The sequence below is a fragment of the Mytilus californianus genome, unplaced genomic scaffold (genome assembly GCF_021869535.1).
Source record: "Mytilus californianus isolate M0D057914Y unplaced genomic scaffold, xbMytCali1.0.p SCAF_7, whole genome shotgun sequence".
NCBI lineage: Eukaryota > Metazoa > Mollusca > Bivalvia > Mytilida > Mytilidae > Mytilus > Mytilus californianus.
In genome coordinates, this window is record NW_026262723.1 from 78,469,494 (window position 1) to 78,483,509 (window position 14,016).

General features: G+C 33.7%; 1 protein-coding gene and 1 long non-coding RNA gene across 3 annotated transcripts in view; one reads left to right on the plus strand and one right to left on the minus strand.

The window, feature by feature from the left end:
* Window positions 1-225: 225 nt before the first annotated feature.
* LOC127710249 (UDP-GlcNAc:betaGal beta-1,3-N-acetylglucosaminyltransferase-like protein 1) overlaps window positions 226-14,016 on the minus strand; it is a 28,484-nt gene continuing 14,693 nt past the window's right edge. For both annotated transcript variants that reach the window (XM_052216021.1, XM_052216023.1), the window contains one exon: window positions 226-549. In XM_052216021.1, coding sequence (XP_052071981.1) covers window positions 469-549 — 81 coding nt within the window. In that variant the 3' untranslated portion in view covers window positions 226-468. The remainder of the gene's footprint in view (window positions 550-14,016) is intronic.
* Window positions 1,404-7,178, plus strand: LOC127710262 (uncharacterized). Its single transcript, XR_007986092.1, has 2 exons — window positions 1,404-1,670; window positions 6,855-7,178. It is a non-coding gene; the product is annotated as an uncharacterized LOC127710262 (long non-coding RNA).

A 14,016-nucleotide genomic window follows, 5' to 3' on the forward strand; every position in this document is an offset into this window, starting at 1 on the left:
CATTTATTCTGACAATAAATATGCAAGACAGATCAATGATATTTTATTTGTGGATTTTGTTTAGGTTTGACTTAAAAAAAGATTTGATATCTGAACCATTCTTATTGTTCACATGTGTATATTTATAATATCATGCTTTGCCTGGCATAGCAGAATAGTCTTAGGGTATTGGGTTTATAAATTGGTGATCCTGTTTTTTTATAGAAAAAAAATATAAATTACTAATAACAAATGAGATTTCTTTTATTCAGTATCCTCTTTGATCAATGTCTATCCCGTTGTAAGTTTTCAGTTGAACAATGATTTGAGCTTCTGCAACTGCAATCTGTATACTTTATGGATCATTGGCTAGCAACTCACTTTCCACTTCCTTATTTGAAACAACGAGAATCATCTCTGTATGATCCTGGATTCCATGATGATTGGGGAATAATACACTGTTTTGTCCACTGGTGACATGTTCATTCATCAGGAGAACAAGAAAAAGTCAGTACCTTCAGTAAGATTCATTGATGCCAAATTCTTCTCAAACTCTCCATCTGTCATATCCTGTAAATTCAAAAATATAACTTAAAGAAGGTAACTCCTGCAACAATTTTGTAAAAAAATTTAACATAAAAATGTAACTTCAATACTTAATTGATAGGGGTGCCACTGGGGTTCTGTTACCCAACCCTTTTCAAATATAATTTAGATTTTTAAAAATGTGTACCTTTACATATATTGCGTAGGTAAAAATGTAACCTTTTCCATATTGGTTGAGTTTCGTGTGGTGTGTTGGATAAGTGGAATACCAAATTGTCAAAGGGGAGAACTTTGTGGATAAAAACACAACCAGGAACACCAAAATAGATGACAGACAAAGAAGAAATATGATTCCATATGTAATGATTACTTATGGTGAGACATTCAGCTGTGAAAAAATTACAGGGCTTTTTATTTAACAAATAATGAACAAGTATGGACACAACATTCAAGCTTTCATTCATTGTGACTATTACAAGTGTGCTTTAAATTAATGTTCCTGCATTTATATATTCTGCTTTTGTAAATCAAAGAATTCTATACAGCATGTTAACTTGCATACTGAAAAATTTCCTGTAATTACATTTGCATTTGATATATTGAAAAATATTGGGTAACATATTAAAGGAAAATTGTTCATAAATAACTTGTCAATATATCTAGTCTGTTTTATTCTGAGGTCAGTATTTGATATGAGTTGTATCTTTGATTACGTCTGTTTTATTCTGAGGTCTGTATTTGATATGAGTTGTATCTTTTATTACGTCTGTTTTATTCTGAGGTCGGTATTTGATATGAGTTGTATCTTTGATTACGTCTGTTTTATTCTGAGGTCAGTATTTGATATGAGTTGTATCTTTGATTACGTCTGTTTTATTCTGAGGTCAGTATTTGATATGAGTTGTATCTTTTATTACGTCTTTTATTCTGAGGTCGGTATTTGATACGAGTTGTATCTTTGATTACGTCTGTTTTATTCTGAGGTCAGTATTTGATATGAGTTGTATCTTTTATTACGTCTGTTTTATTCTGAGGTCATTATTTGATATGAGTTGTATCTTTTATTACAGATAAAACCAAAACCAAAGATTCCAATAGTCCATTTTACAAAGGCCACACCTCCATTCATTATCTGTCTAAAACTGGTGAGTATCGGTATTAATAAACTGTTATCACAGAGATCAGTCTCGCTTTTTTGTAATTTTGATTATGCAAATGTTGAAATTAAAATGGCAATACTTAACAAGTTAGGCTTATATTCAAAGTCAATGAACCATGACTGAGGTACATGGCTAAACCATCTCCATGTAAATGAGATGCGCCAATGCTAATACAACTGCATACCAAATATTATTGACTTATTACAAGTTGTTCCCTTTAAACAAACCTAAACACAAACATTAACTTGTAAACTATGTAAAAGTTTCAAAGTCAATGAACCATGAAGAGGGGGTGGAGCTATGTAATCTCCATGGAAACGATACTTACAATTGCCAATTAATGTGCATACCAAATACCATTGACTTAACATTAGCAGTTCATCTTAAACTGATCTTATCACAAACTAATACATGTAAACTAAGCAAAAGTTGCAAAGTCAATAGACCATGACTAAGGGGGCTGAGCCAAATAATCTCCATGGAAATGAGATATGCCAATGCTTATACAACTGCATACCAAATATCATTCACCTACCACTAATGGTTCCCCATAAACGGACATAATCACAAACTAATACATGTAAAATAAGCAAAAGTTTCAAAGTCAATAGACCATGACTGAGGGGGCGGAGCCAAATAATCTCCATGGAAATGAGATGTGCCAATGCTAATACAACTGTATACCAAATATGATTGACCTACAACTTGTGGTTCACCACAAACTAGACCTAATCACAAACTAATACATTGTTGACGCCGCCGACGCTGGAAACAGCATACCTATGTCTCGCATTTTGACTCCATCAAGGCAAGACAAAAATTTGATTATTGTAGATTTTTTAAGATCCTGCAAATTACAAGTCCACCCTGAACACCATTTGGATTAAGTAATCATGCTGTAATTATCAGTATCAGGCAGATGGGTAGGCTGGTATTTTAGACTGATGTTTATATATATGCAGAGTTCCAATTCCCTCAATCATGCTCCAGTGACAGAATTTTTATACGACCGCAAAAAATTTTTTGTGGTCGTATATTGGTATGACGTTGGCGTCGTCGTCGTCCGGCGTAGTCGTCGTCCGGCGTCGTCCGAAGACACATTGGTTTTCGCACTCTAACTTTAGTTTAAGTGAATGGATCTTTATGAAATTATACCACAAGGTTCAATACCACAAAAGGAAGGTTGGGATTGATTTTGGGGGTTATGGTAATAACAGTAAAGGAATTAGGGACAAAAAGGGGCCAAAAATAAGCATTTTTGTAACTTCCAGACATAACTTGTGTGTTAGTGTATGGATCTCTCTGACATTGTACCACAAGGTTCCATATCACTAAAGAAATGCTGGGATTGATTTTGGGGGTAATTGCCTCCAAATTTTAGGAATTAGGGGCCAAAAAAGGGGCAAAAAACAAGCATTTTTCTAGTTTCATGACAATAACTTGTGTGTAAGTGTATGGATCTTTCTGAAATTGTACTACAAGGTTCCATATCACAAAGGGAAAGCTGGGTTTGAGTTTGGGGGTAATTGCCCTAAACGTTTAGGAATTTGGGGCCAAAAAGGGGCCAAAAAACACATTTTTTTCTAGTTTCCAGACAATAACTTGTGTTCAAGTGTATGGATCTCTCTGAAATTGTACTGCAAGGTACCATACCACAAAGGGAAGGCTGGGATTGAGTTTGGGGGTGATGAATCATAATGGGGGTTCAAAAAATTTTGGGGGGGGATTTATTTTTTTTTCCTTTTTTTTCTTTTTTTCCTTTTTTGTTTCTTTTAAAATTTTCCATTTTAAGTTGGTTATTTCTGATTTATATTTAAAATCAAATAATAATGATATGGTAGGAGATACACACCAAACAGGATGTGTAAATTATTATATAATAAGTATTGTGCAATAGCAAGAAATTTTCAATTGCACAGTATTGCACAATAGCAAGAAATCTTCAATTGCACAGTATTGCGCAATAGCAAGAAATCTTCAATTGCACAGTATTGCGCAATAGCAAGAAATATCCAATAGCACAATATTGCGCAATAGCAAGAAATTGTCAATTGTACAGTATTGCGCAATAGCAAGAAATATTTAATAGCACAGGATTGTGCAAAAGAAGATACTTCCTATAAATTGCTTATTTCTTGACCAATTTCAATGGGGTTTTATTCTTGATTTCATGGGGTTCTTTAATATGCTGAATCTAACCGTGTATTTAATTTTTGGATTTTGGGCCCCGTTTTTAAATTGGTCCACATTGAGGTCCAAAGGGTCCAAAATTAAACTTTGTTTGATTTCATCAAAAATTGAATTATTGGGGTTCTTTGATATGCCGAATCTAACTGTGTATTTAGATTCTTAAATTTTGGTTCCGTTTTCAAATTGGTCTACATTAAGGTCCAAAGGGTCCAAAATTAAACTTAGTTTGATTTTAACAAAAATTGAATTCTTAGGGTTCTTTGATATGCTGAATCTAAACATGTATTTAGATTTTTGATTATGGGCCCAGTTTTCAAGTTGGTCCAAATCGGGGTCCAAAATTAAACTTTGTTTGATTTCAACAAAAATTGAATATATGGGGTTCTTTGATATGCTGAATCTAACCATGTATTTAGATTTTTGATTTTTGGGCCCCGTTATCAACTTTGTCCACATTGAGGTCAAAAGGGTCCAAAATTAAACTTTGTTTGATTTCATCAAAAATTGAATTATTGGGGTTCTTTGATATGCCGAATCTAACCGTGTATTTAGAATCTTAATTTTTGGTTCCGTTTTCAAATTGGTCTACATTAAGGTCCAAAGGGTCCAAAATTAAACTTAGTTTGATTTTAACAAAAATTGAATTCTTAGGGTTCTTTGATATGCTGAATCTAAACATGTATTTAGATTTTTGATTATGGGCCCAGTTTTCAAGTTGGTCCAAATCGGGGTCCAAAATTAAACTTTGTTTGATTTCAACAAAAATTGAATATATCGGGTTCTTTGATATGCTGAATCTAACCATGTATTTAGATTTTTGATTTTTGGGCCCCGTTATCAACTTTGTCCACATTGAGGTCAAAAGGGTCCAAAATTAAACTTTGTTTGATTTCATCAAAAATATGAATTCTTGGGGTTCTTTGATATGCTGAATCTAACCATGTATTTAGATTTTGGATATTGGACCATAATAGGTGAATGTCCAATTTAAAATTTTTAAGTTCTTAGACCACATTCAATCTGTGTTAGAAACCTATGCTGTGTCAAATATTTAATCACAATCCAAATCCAAAGCTGTATCAAGCTTGAATGTTGTGTCCATACTTCCCCCAACTGTTCAGGGTTCGACCTCTGCGGTCGTATCAAGCTGCGCCCTGCGGAGCATTTTATTAAATCGTTGAGATACTGAAAGTTTTTCTATTGGGTACATGTTTTAACATTTAAATCTTTGTTAGTTTCTATACTGTAAAATGTGTTCTGAGTAGGATAACCATTGATATTTTTTTTAGATGTTCATTGTTTAGTTTTTATTATCCTACGAGTTCTAGCAGTACATTTTTGTACTTTCTTTGTGTTTGGGGTGGTGGTGGAGCCATTTCCTATATACAAGGTGATAGGATGTGCTACTGGAATAGGTCACATTTTCCATCTTGAAAATATGTGAATAGGTAGGGAAATCTATCAGAAATATATGATAAGGTCAATAAATTTTTATACGACCGCAAAAAAATTTTTGTGGTCGTATATTGGTATGACGTTGGCGTCGTCGTCTTCCGAAGACACATTGGTTTTCGCACTCTAACTTTAGTGAATGGATCTCTATGAAATTTTACCACAAGGTTCAATACCACAAAAGGAAGGTTGGGATTGATTTTGGGGGTTATTGTACCAACAGTTAAGGAATTGGGGACAAAAAGGGGCCAAAAATAAGCATTTTTGTAACTTCCAGACATAACTTGTGTGTTAGAGTATGGATCTCTTTGACATTGTACCACAAGCTTCCATATGACAAAGGGAATGCTGGTATTGATTTTGGGGGTAATTGCCTCAAAATTTTAGGAATTAGGGGCCAAAAAAGGGGCAAAAAACAAGCATTTTTCTAGTTTCATGACACTCACTTGTGTTCAAGTGTATTGATCTCTCTGAAATTGTACTGCAAGGTACCATACCACAAAGGGAAGGCTGGGATTGGTTTTGGGGGTAATTGCCCTAAACGTTTAGGAATTAGGGGCCAAAAAGGGGCAAAAAAACAAGCATTTTTCTAGTTTCAGGACAATAACTTGTGTGTAAGTGTATGGATCTTTATGAAATTGTACAACAAGGTTCCATATCACAAAGGGAAAGCTGGGTTTGAGTTTGGGGGTAATTGCCTTAAACGTTTAGGAATTTGGGGCCAAAAAGGGGCAAAAAAACAAGAACTTTTCTAGTTTCCAGACAATAACTTGTGTTCAAGTGTACGGATCTCTCTGAAATTGTACTGCAAGGCACCATACATTGTAACACAAAGGGAAGGCTGGGATTGAGTTTGGGGGTGATGAATCATAAGGGGGTTCAAAAAATTTGAGAGGGGATTTTTTTCCCCTTTTTTTTCTTTAAAATTTTCCATTTTAAATTGGTTATTTCTGATTTATATATAAAAGCAAATAATAATGATATGGTTTGAATAGGTAAATTAAAATTTTTTAAGTTCTTAGACCACATTCATTCTGTGTCAGAAACCTATGCTGTGTCAAATATTTAATCACAATCCAAATTCAGTGCTGTATCAAGCTTGAATGTTGTGTCCATACTTGTTCATTATTTGTTAAATAAAAAGCCCTGTAATTTTTTCACAGCTGAATGTCTCACCATAAGTAATCATTACATATGGAATCATATTTCTTCTTTGTCTGTCATCTATTTTGGTGTTCCTGGTTGTGTTTTTATCCACAAAGTTCTCCCCTTTGACAATTTGGTATTCCACTTATCCAACACACCACACGAAACTCAACCAATATGGAAAAGGTTACATTTTTACCTACGCAATATATGTAAAGGTACACATTTTTAAAAATCTAAATTATATTTGAAAAGGGTTGGGTAACAGAACCCCAGTGGCACCCCTATCAATTAAGTATTGAAGTTACATTTTTATGTTAAATTTTTTTACAAAATTGTTGCAGGAGTTACCTTCTTTAAGTTATATTTTTGAATTTACAGGATATGACAGATGGAGAGTTTGAGAAGAATTTGGCATCAATGAATCTTACTGAAGGTACTGACTTTTTCTTGTTCTCCTGATGAATGAACATGTCACCAGTGGACAAAACAGTGTATTATTCCCCAATCATCATGGAATCCAGGATCATACAGAGATGATTCTCGTTGTTTCAAATAAGGAAGTGGAAAGTGAGTTGCTAGCCAATGATCCATAAAGTATACAGATTGCAGTTGCAGAAGCTCAAATCATTGTTCAACTGAAAACTTACAACGGGATAGACATTGATCAAAGAGGATACTGAATAAAAGAAATCTCATTTGTTATTAGTAATTTATATTTTTTTTCTATAAAAAAACAGGATCACCAATTTATAAACCCAATACCCTAAGACTATTCTGCTATGCCAGGCAAAGCATGATATTATAAATATACACATGTGAACAATAAGAATGGTTCAGATATCAAATCTTTTTTTAAGTCAAACCTAAACAAAATCCACAAATAAAATATCATTGATCTGTCTTGCATATTTATTGTCAGAATAAATGATCTAAAAACATGCATAAATGAAGCATGGTATTAAGGTCAGTTTCAGACATGTACACTTTACTATAAAATCTTGTTGACTATTTATCTACTGTCAATTCAGACATTTGTGCATCCATTTGTGATCGTTGAACAATGGACACAAAATACCAGATTGATTATCAATATTTCAGTACTGCATACAAATAATGCAATTTAAATTTCAAGTTTTTGTTTATTAGAAACCATTTCAGTCACAATTTTTCGCAATGATAAAAAAACATTGCAAAAAAATGTATAAACAGCAGTCTCATTCTTATAGTAACTGCCAAACTGACCTTATAACTAAATAACTAAAACTTTCCATGTCAGATGGACATGTATACCTTGCAATGATTTTGTAGACCAAATATATTTAACCATTGATTAAAGTACTAATCAGGAACACTTGGTATTGATCAATGAACAGTGAAATTGTGGTCAAGGTCAGTTGAAGTCTGTTAGATGATGTACACTTTAGAATTGTTAGAAAGACCAAATGTAGTTGACCTATTACTTAACAGTATTTGAGAAACTGACCTAGTAACAACAAAAGTGCAATAATATTGACTAATGAACCATGAAAATGAGGTCAAGGTCAGATGAAAACAGCCAGAGAGACATATGCACCTTACAATCATTCCATGCAACAAATACAGTTGAGCTATTGCTTATAATATAAGAAAAACAGACCAAAACACAAAAACCTGACATTGACCAATGAACTGCGAAATGAGGTAATGGTCAAATGAAACCTGGCCGAATTACATGTATTCTGTAAAATCATTCCATACACCAAATAAAGTTGACCTGTTGTTTATAGTAGTTGAATAACAGACCAAAATGCAAAAACTTTACATTGATCAATGAACCATGAAAATAAGGTCAGGGTCAGATGAAACCTTCCAGACTGACGTGTACACCTTGCAATCATTCCTTACACCAAATATAGTTGACCTACGTCTTACAGTATCTGAAAAACAGACCTACTCACGTAACCTTGATCACTGATCCATGAAATGAGGTCGAGGTCAGTTGAACCATGACTGACAGACATGTAGACATTGCAAGGAACACATATACGTAATATAGTTATCTTATTACTCATAATGAGAGAAAAATTCATGACAAAAAAACTAAACCTTTTTTTTCACAAGCAGTCGCTGAACCATGAAAATGAGGTCAAGGACAAAGGATATATGACAGATGGAAACTTTGTAACATAAGGCATCTGTATACAAAGTATGAAGACTCCAGGTCTTCTACCATCTGAAATATGAAACATAAAGCTTACTACAAATAGTTTACGGTTACGCCGCCCCCACAGGATTGTAATCCCTATATTTCGCAGGCGAGACAAAAACTATGTTAATAAATGAACAATGAAATGCAGGTCCAGGATGGTTGAACCCTACAAGAAAGATATGTATACCATACAATGTTTCTATAGACCAAAGATATTAACAACTACTGTATGTAAATTGACCTTATAAAACAAACATTGTATCAATCCAGTATGAGAAATATGTCCAGGTCAGATGAATCTTGAAAGGACAGTCACAGCTAAAATGATTATAATGACCAAAAACAGATATTTTATTACTTGCAGTACTCATTAAATGATGACATTTCAGTCAACCAATGAGCCATGACAATGAGGTCATTGTCAGTTTAAGACAAACATGTATGCCTTGAATGATTCAATATACAAAATGTAGTAAACTTATCAGAAGATAGTAATCAAGAAACTTTCCTAATCTAAAAAAGTTGATGTTGATATTAGCCATGAAAATAATGTCAAGGTTAGGTGAATCCCCTTGCAAGGCAATTATTGCAAGATTATAAATAAACCAAATAAAAAGATGAGGTCAAAAGAACCTAATCTGATGGACATGTACACTATACAATATGAATAATAGATGTGTGGTACAAGTCAATGAGACAACCCTACAACAAAAAATAACAAAACCCATCTAGCGGGCAATATACAGTCAACAATAGACAAGTGTTTCATTTAAATATAAATGGCTTTCAGTATACAGGATTACGTTTAGATCAGTACTTTGTGTCCATTTGTCTGTTAGATGTTTTTATTGTTCAACGTGCCAATCTGATGGCTCAAGCCATTTTCAACAGATTTTTAGTTTGTTTTTATGTTTTTATACAATTGTCCCAGGTTAGGAGGAGGTGTTGATACTCACAAACATATTTAACCCAGCCATATTCTATATGCTTCTGTCCCAAGTAGTACAGTTGTTGTTGTTGTTGGTTGCAATCTCCTCATATTTGTTTATCCTTAATGGTTTTGTCATATATAAGGCTGTTGTTTTTTTTTTTAATTGTTTCACATTTAGTTATGTCTGGGCATTTTATAGCAACTTTACGGTATGGGTTTTCCTAGTTGTTGAAGGCTGTACATTAGCTATAGTGGCTAAAATCAAACATCATTTGAACTTTTTTTGATAGTTGCCTTATTGGTAATCATACCGAATCTCCTTAATATATATTAAACAAGTTTTGTATGGATTCTGTAAACTAAATATATTCACCATATTTAAGGATAATGTACCCTATTTTGTTTCAATGCTAAACATATGGAAATTTTATAAAATAATCTGCAGCCTTTCCCATAGTTAAAACAAGTATAATAAAGAGCTGTACCATGCTCATGGGGCATGAGACACCTGTCACCCTTTTAGCTTGACTTTATGCTTTAAATGAATTTATATGATCCATCTAGAATTACGGTGAGCACTGCTCAAATAGACACCCCCCAAACAAGTTTATGGCCATGATTTTTAAACAAATAAAACTCTTTAAATGTCCATAATGTGAAATATGGACAGTTTTGGACGATTTTTCTTGAAATGATGTTCTATAACTCCACAATGTAATCAGAAATTTATAAAAAAAACAAAAAGGGGCTTATCTCAATAGATATAAACCAGTCACCAAAGTTTCTTGTAAACTCTCAAAGTGGTTTTGAGTTATTGTCCAAAAACTGGAAAATCCTCCCTTTTTTAATTACAAATAAAGTCCCAATACTCCAAAACTTACAATTAGAAATTTTTGAGAATCAAATTATGTCAATATATATAAACAATTCACCAAAGTGTCATGAAAATTGCTTAAAGCATTTTTGAGTTATAGTCAGATTACTGGAAAATACCCCATTTTGTATGAATAAAATCCCATTACTCGGAAACATAAAATCTAAAATTTTATAAAAATTGAAAGGGAGCTTATGTTAGTTGATATAAATAATTCACCAAAGTATCATGCAAATTTGTGAAAGTTTTTTTGAGTTATTATCTGAAGTATTAACGACAAACGGACGGACAGACATACAGACAACGTTATATCATAATACATCCGTAAACGGACGTATATAAAATGGACTTCTTCAAGTAAACCTTCTTGGGTGCGCTTGACTTTAGTGACTCAGCACAAGGTTTTTGGATAGTTAAGGTTGTTTAGGACTTCTTGTAGACAATAAAGGCTATCACATCATGGACAAACAAGTGAGTAATCTATTTTTTTAACTTTATAACAAAAACTGTTATAAAGTCTAGATTTTTGCAAAAAATCATGGCTCTGTTTGCCACCAAATCATTATTTTCTATTAAATGCAATGACATATTTAACAGTATTGCTTTGAACAACATTTCCCTTTGGAATATGTACAAAATGGCAGGTCACTTTTATTCTGTATTATAAGTGTTTTGATGTTGTAGCATTTTAAATATTTCATAATATACAGGCCTACAGAATGATTCAATAACTTAACTATTACTCAGGAAATGAAAAAATCTATACAGTTTTGCTTGCATACACTGAACTATTAAATTGAGGTAAAGAAAAATGAACATGTCAGACTAAAACTTAGGCATCTACATGTAGATACAATATGTAAACAAGACATGATTGTAACAGGATGCTGTTACGAAGTCTCCCAAACGAAGCTCCCATAATTCGTAATTCCCAGGGTCGCCTGACATTGGGCAAAGTCCAGTGAAAATTGGTTTGGTCCAGTAAAGTTATATGCATTAGTGATGCCTGGGGTCTAACCCTGTATATCATTCAAATCATCTTGGCATGACAAACCAGAATATATATGGTTTAGGGGTGGGGATCTCGACCATTTACAAGATATTAGAACTTTCTCAAATGGCAGGGGGTCGGGATGACCCCTGGGGACTAACCCTGTATATCATTCAAACCATCTTAGCATGACAAACCAGAATATATATGGTTTAGGGGTGGGGATCTTGACCACTTACAAGATATTAGAACTTTCTTAAAAGGCATAGGGTGGGGGTGACCCCTGGGGACTAACCCTGTATTTCATTTGATTTGCTTTATCATGACAAACCAGAATATATATGGCAAAGTCCAGTGAAAATTGGTTTGGTCCAGTAAAGTTATATGCATTAGTGATGCCTGGGGTCTAACCCTGTATATCATTCAAATCATCTTGGCATGACAAACCAGAATATATATGGTTTAGGGGTGGGGATCTCGACCACTTACAAGATATTAGAACTTTCTTAAATGGCAGGGGGTCGGGATGACCCCTGGGGACTAACCCTGTATATCATTCAAACCATCTTAGCATGACAAACAAGAATATATATGGTTTAGGGATGGGGATCTCGACCATTTACAAGATATTAGAACTTTCTCAAATGGCAGGGGGTCAGGATGACCCCTGGGGACTAACCCTGTATATCATTCAAACCATCTTAGCATGACAAACCAGAATATATATGGTTTAGGGGTGGGGATCTTGACCACTTACAAGGTATTAGAACTTTCTTAAATGGCAGGGGTGGGGATGACCCCTGGGGGCTAACCCTGTATTTCATTTAATGGGTTTTATCATTTAGAACATTTTCAATTAAAAAGATTGTGTCTATCACAAACGATTTTCAATTAAAAAGATTGTGTCTATCACAAACGGTTTTCAATTTATAATCATTTGAAAATTTTAAAAAATAAAATCCCATAGGGTTCTATAGTAAAACCCTCTTTTCTTTTTGCCCCTCAAAGTACCCCTTTATAAACCCCATTGCTCAAACAAAACCCTGATTGCACCACTAGACATGTTAGTCTAACATATTGTGAAACCCTAAGTTAATCTGACAAGCGGTTTTGGAGAACGGGTGCAGACAAATTTAAAAGCGGCGGAAGAGGAAGAGGAAGAAGAAGAATAATAATAATAATAATAAGAACTGAGCAAAAACAATAAGTCTTCCCAAACTTCGTTCGGGAGACTTAAATATCCAGCTCTTCTACCTTTTGAAATATAAAGTCTTGTTATTCCTGTTAAAAGTGGTTGTCAATAATGAAATTGTTACACAAGAGTGCACACGCTGAAATGTCTAGCCTACTTTTATGACCATTGATTTTATGTTGAAAGTCTTAAAGATAGACTAATAGTATCACAAACTTAACGTTTTTAAAGATTTATGTTGTCAGACAGACAAGTAAACCTTACAATTATTCAAACACCAAATATAGTTGACATTTTGCTCATGGTAATTGAAAAACAGACCAAAACACAAAAAATTAACATTGACCAATGAACCATGAAGATGAGGTCAAGGTCAGAAAACTGCCAGACAAACATGTACACCTTACAACTATTCCATACACCAAATAAGTTTGACCTACTGCTTAGTATTTGAAAAACAGACCAAAACAAATACTAAAAACTGAGCAATAAACCATGAAAAATGAGGTCAAGGTCAGATAATGCCTGCCACCCAGTCATATACACCATAAAATTATTCCATACATCACATAGCTGACCTATTACTAGGAGTACTTGAAAAACAGACCAAAACACAAAATTAACATTGACCAATGAACCCTGAAAATGAGGTCAAGGTCAGATGAAACCTGCCAGACTGACATTAACCCCTTACAATCATTCCATAAACAACATATAATAGACCTATTGCTTATAGTATCTGATAAACAGACCTACTCGCGTAACTTGAACCTTGATCACTGATCCAAGAAATGAGGCTTAGGTCAAGTGAACCATGCCTGACATGTAGACATTGCAAGGAACACATGTACCAAATATAGTTTAATATCCTATTAATCATGATAAGTGAAAAATTCACATGACAAAAAAAATACAATTTTTTTTCAAGCAGTCGCTCAACCATGAATATGAGGTCAAGAACAATGGACATATGACAGACAGAAACTCCGTAACATAAGGTATCTGCATACAAGGAATGAAGCATCGAGGTCTTCTATCTTCTGAAATATAAAGTTTTATCTTCCTTCAGGTAGTTATCCCTACGTCTTGCATACTGCGACGTTGTCGGAGACGAGACAAAAAAAATGATAGTAAATTTTTATCCTTTCTGTGTAACTATGTTACAGTAGCATGGGTAACATAAAACAAATCATATCTTCAGTTCTTTTTATTGTCAGAAGCAGCACTATAATACAGTTTTTCTTTGAAGCCAGTAAACAATTTATAGAAATATGACAGCTTAATTTCATTCAATAATTTACAATACATCTTTGAAAATAAGCTTGAGGAAATGATGGGCACACTCTACTAATTATGGTTAATTT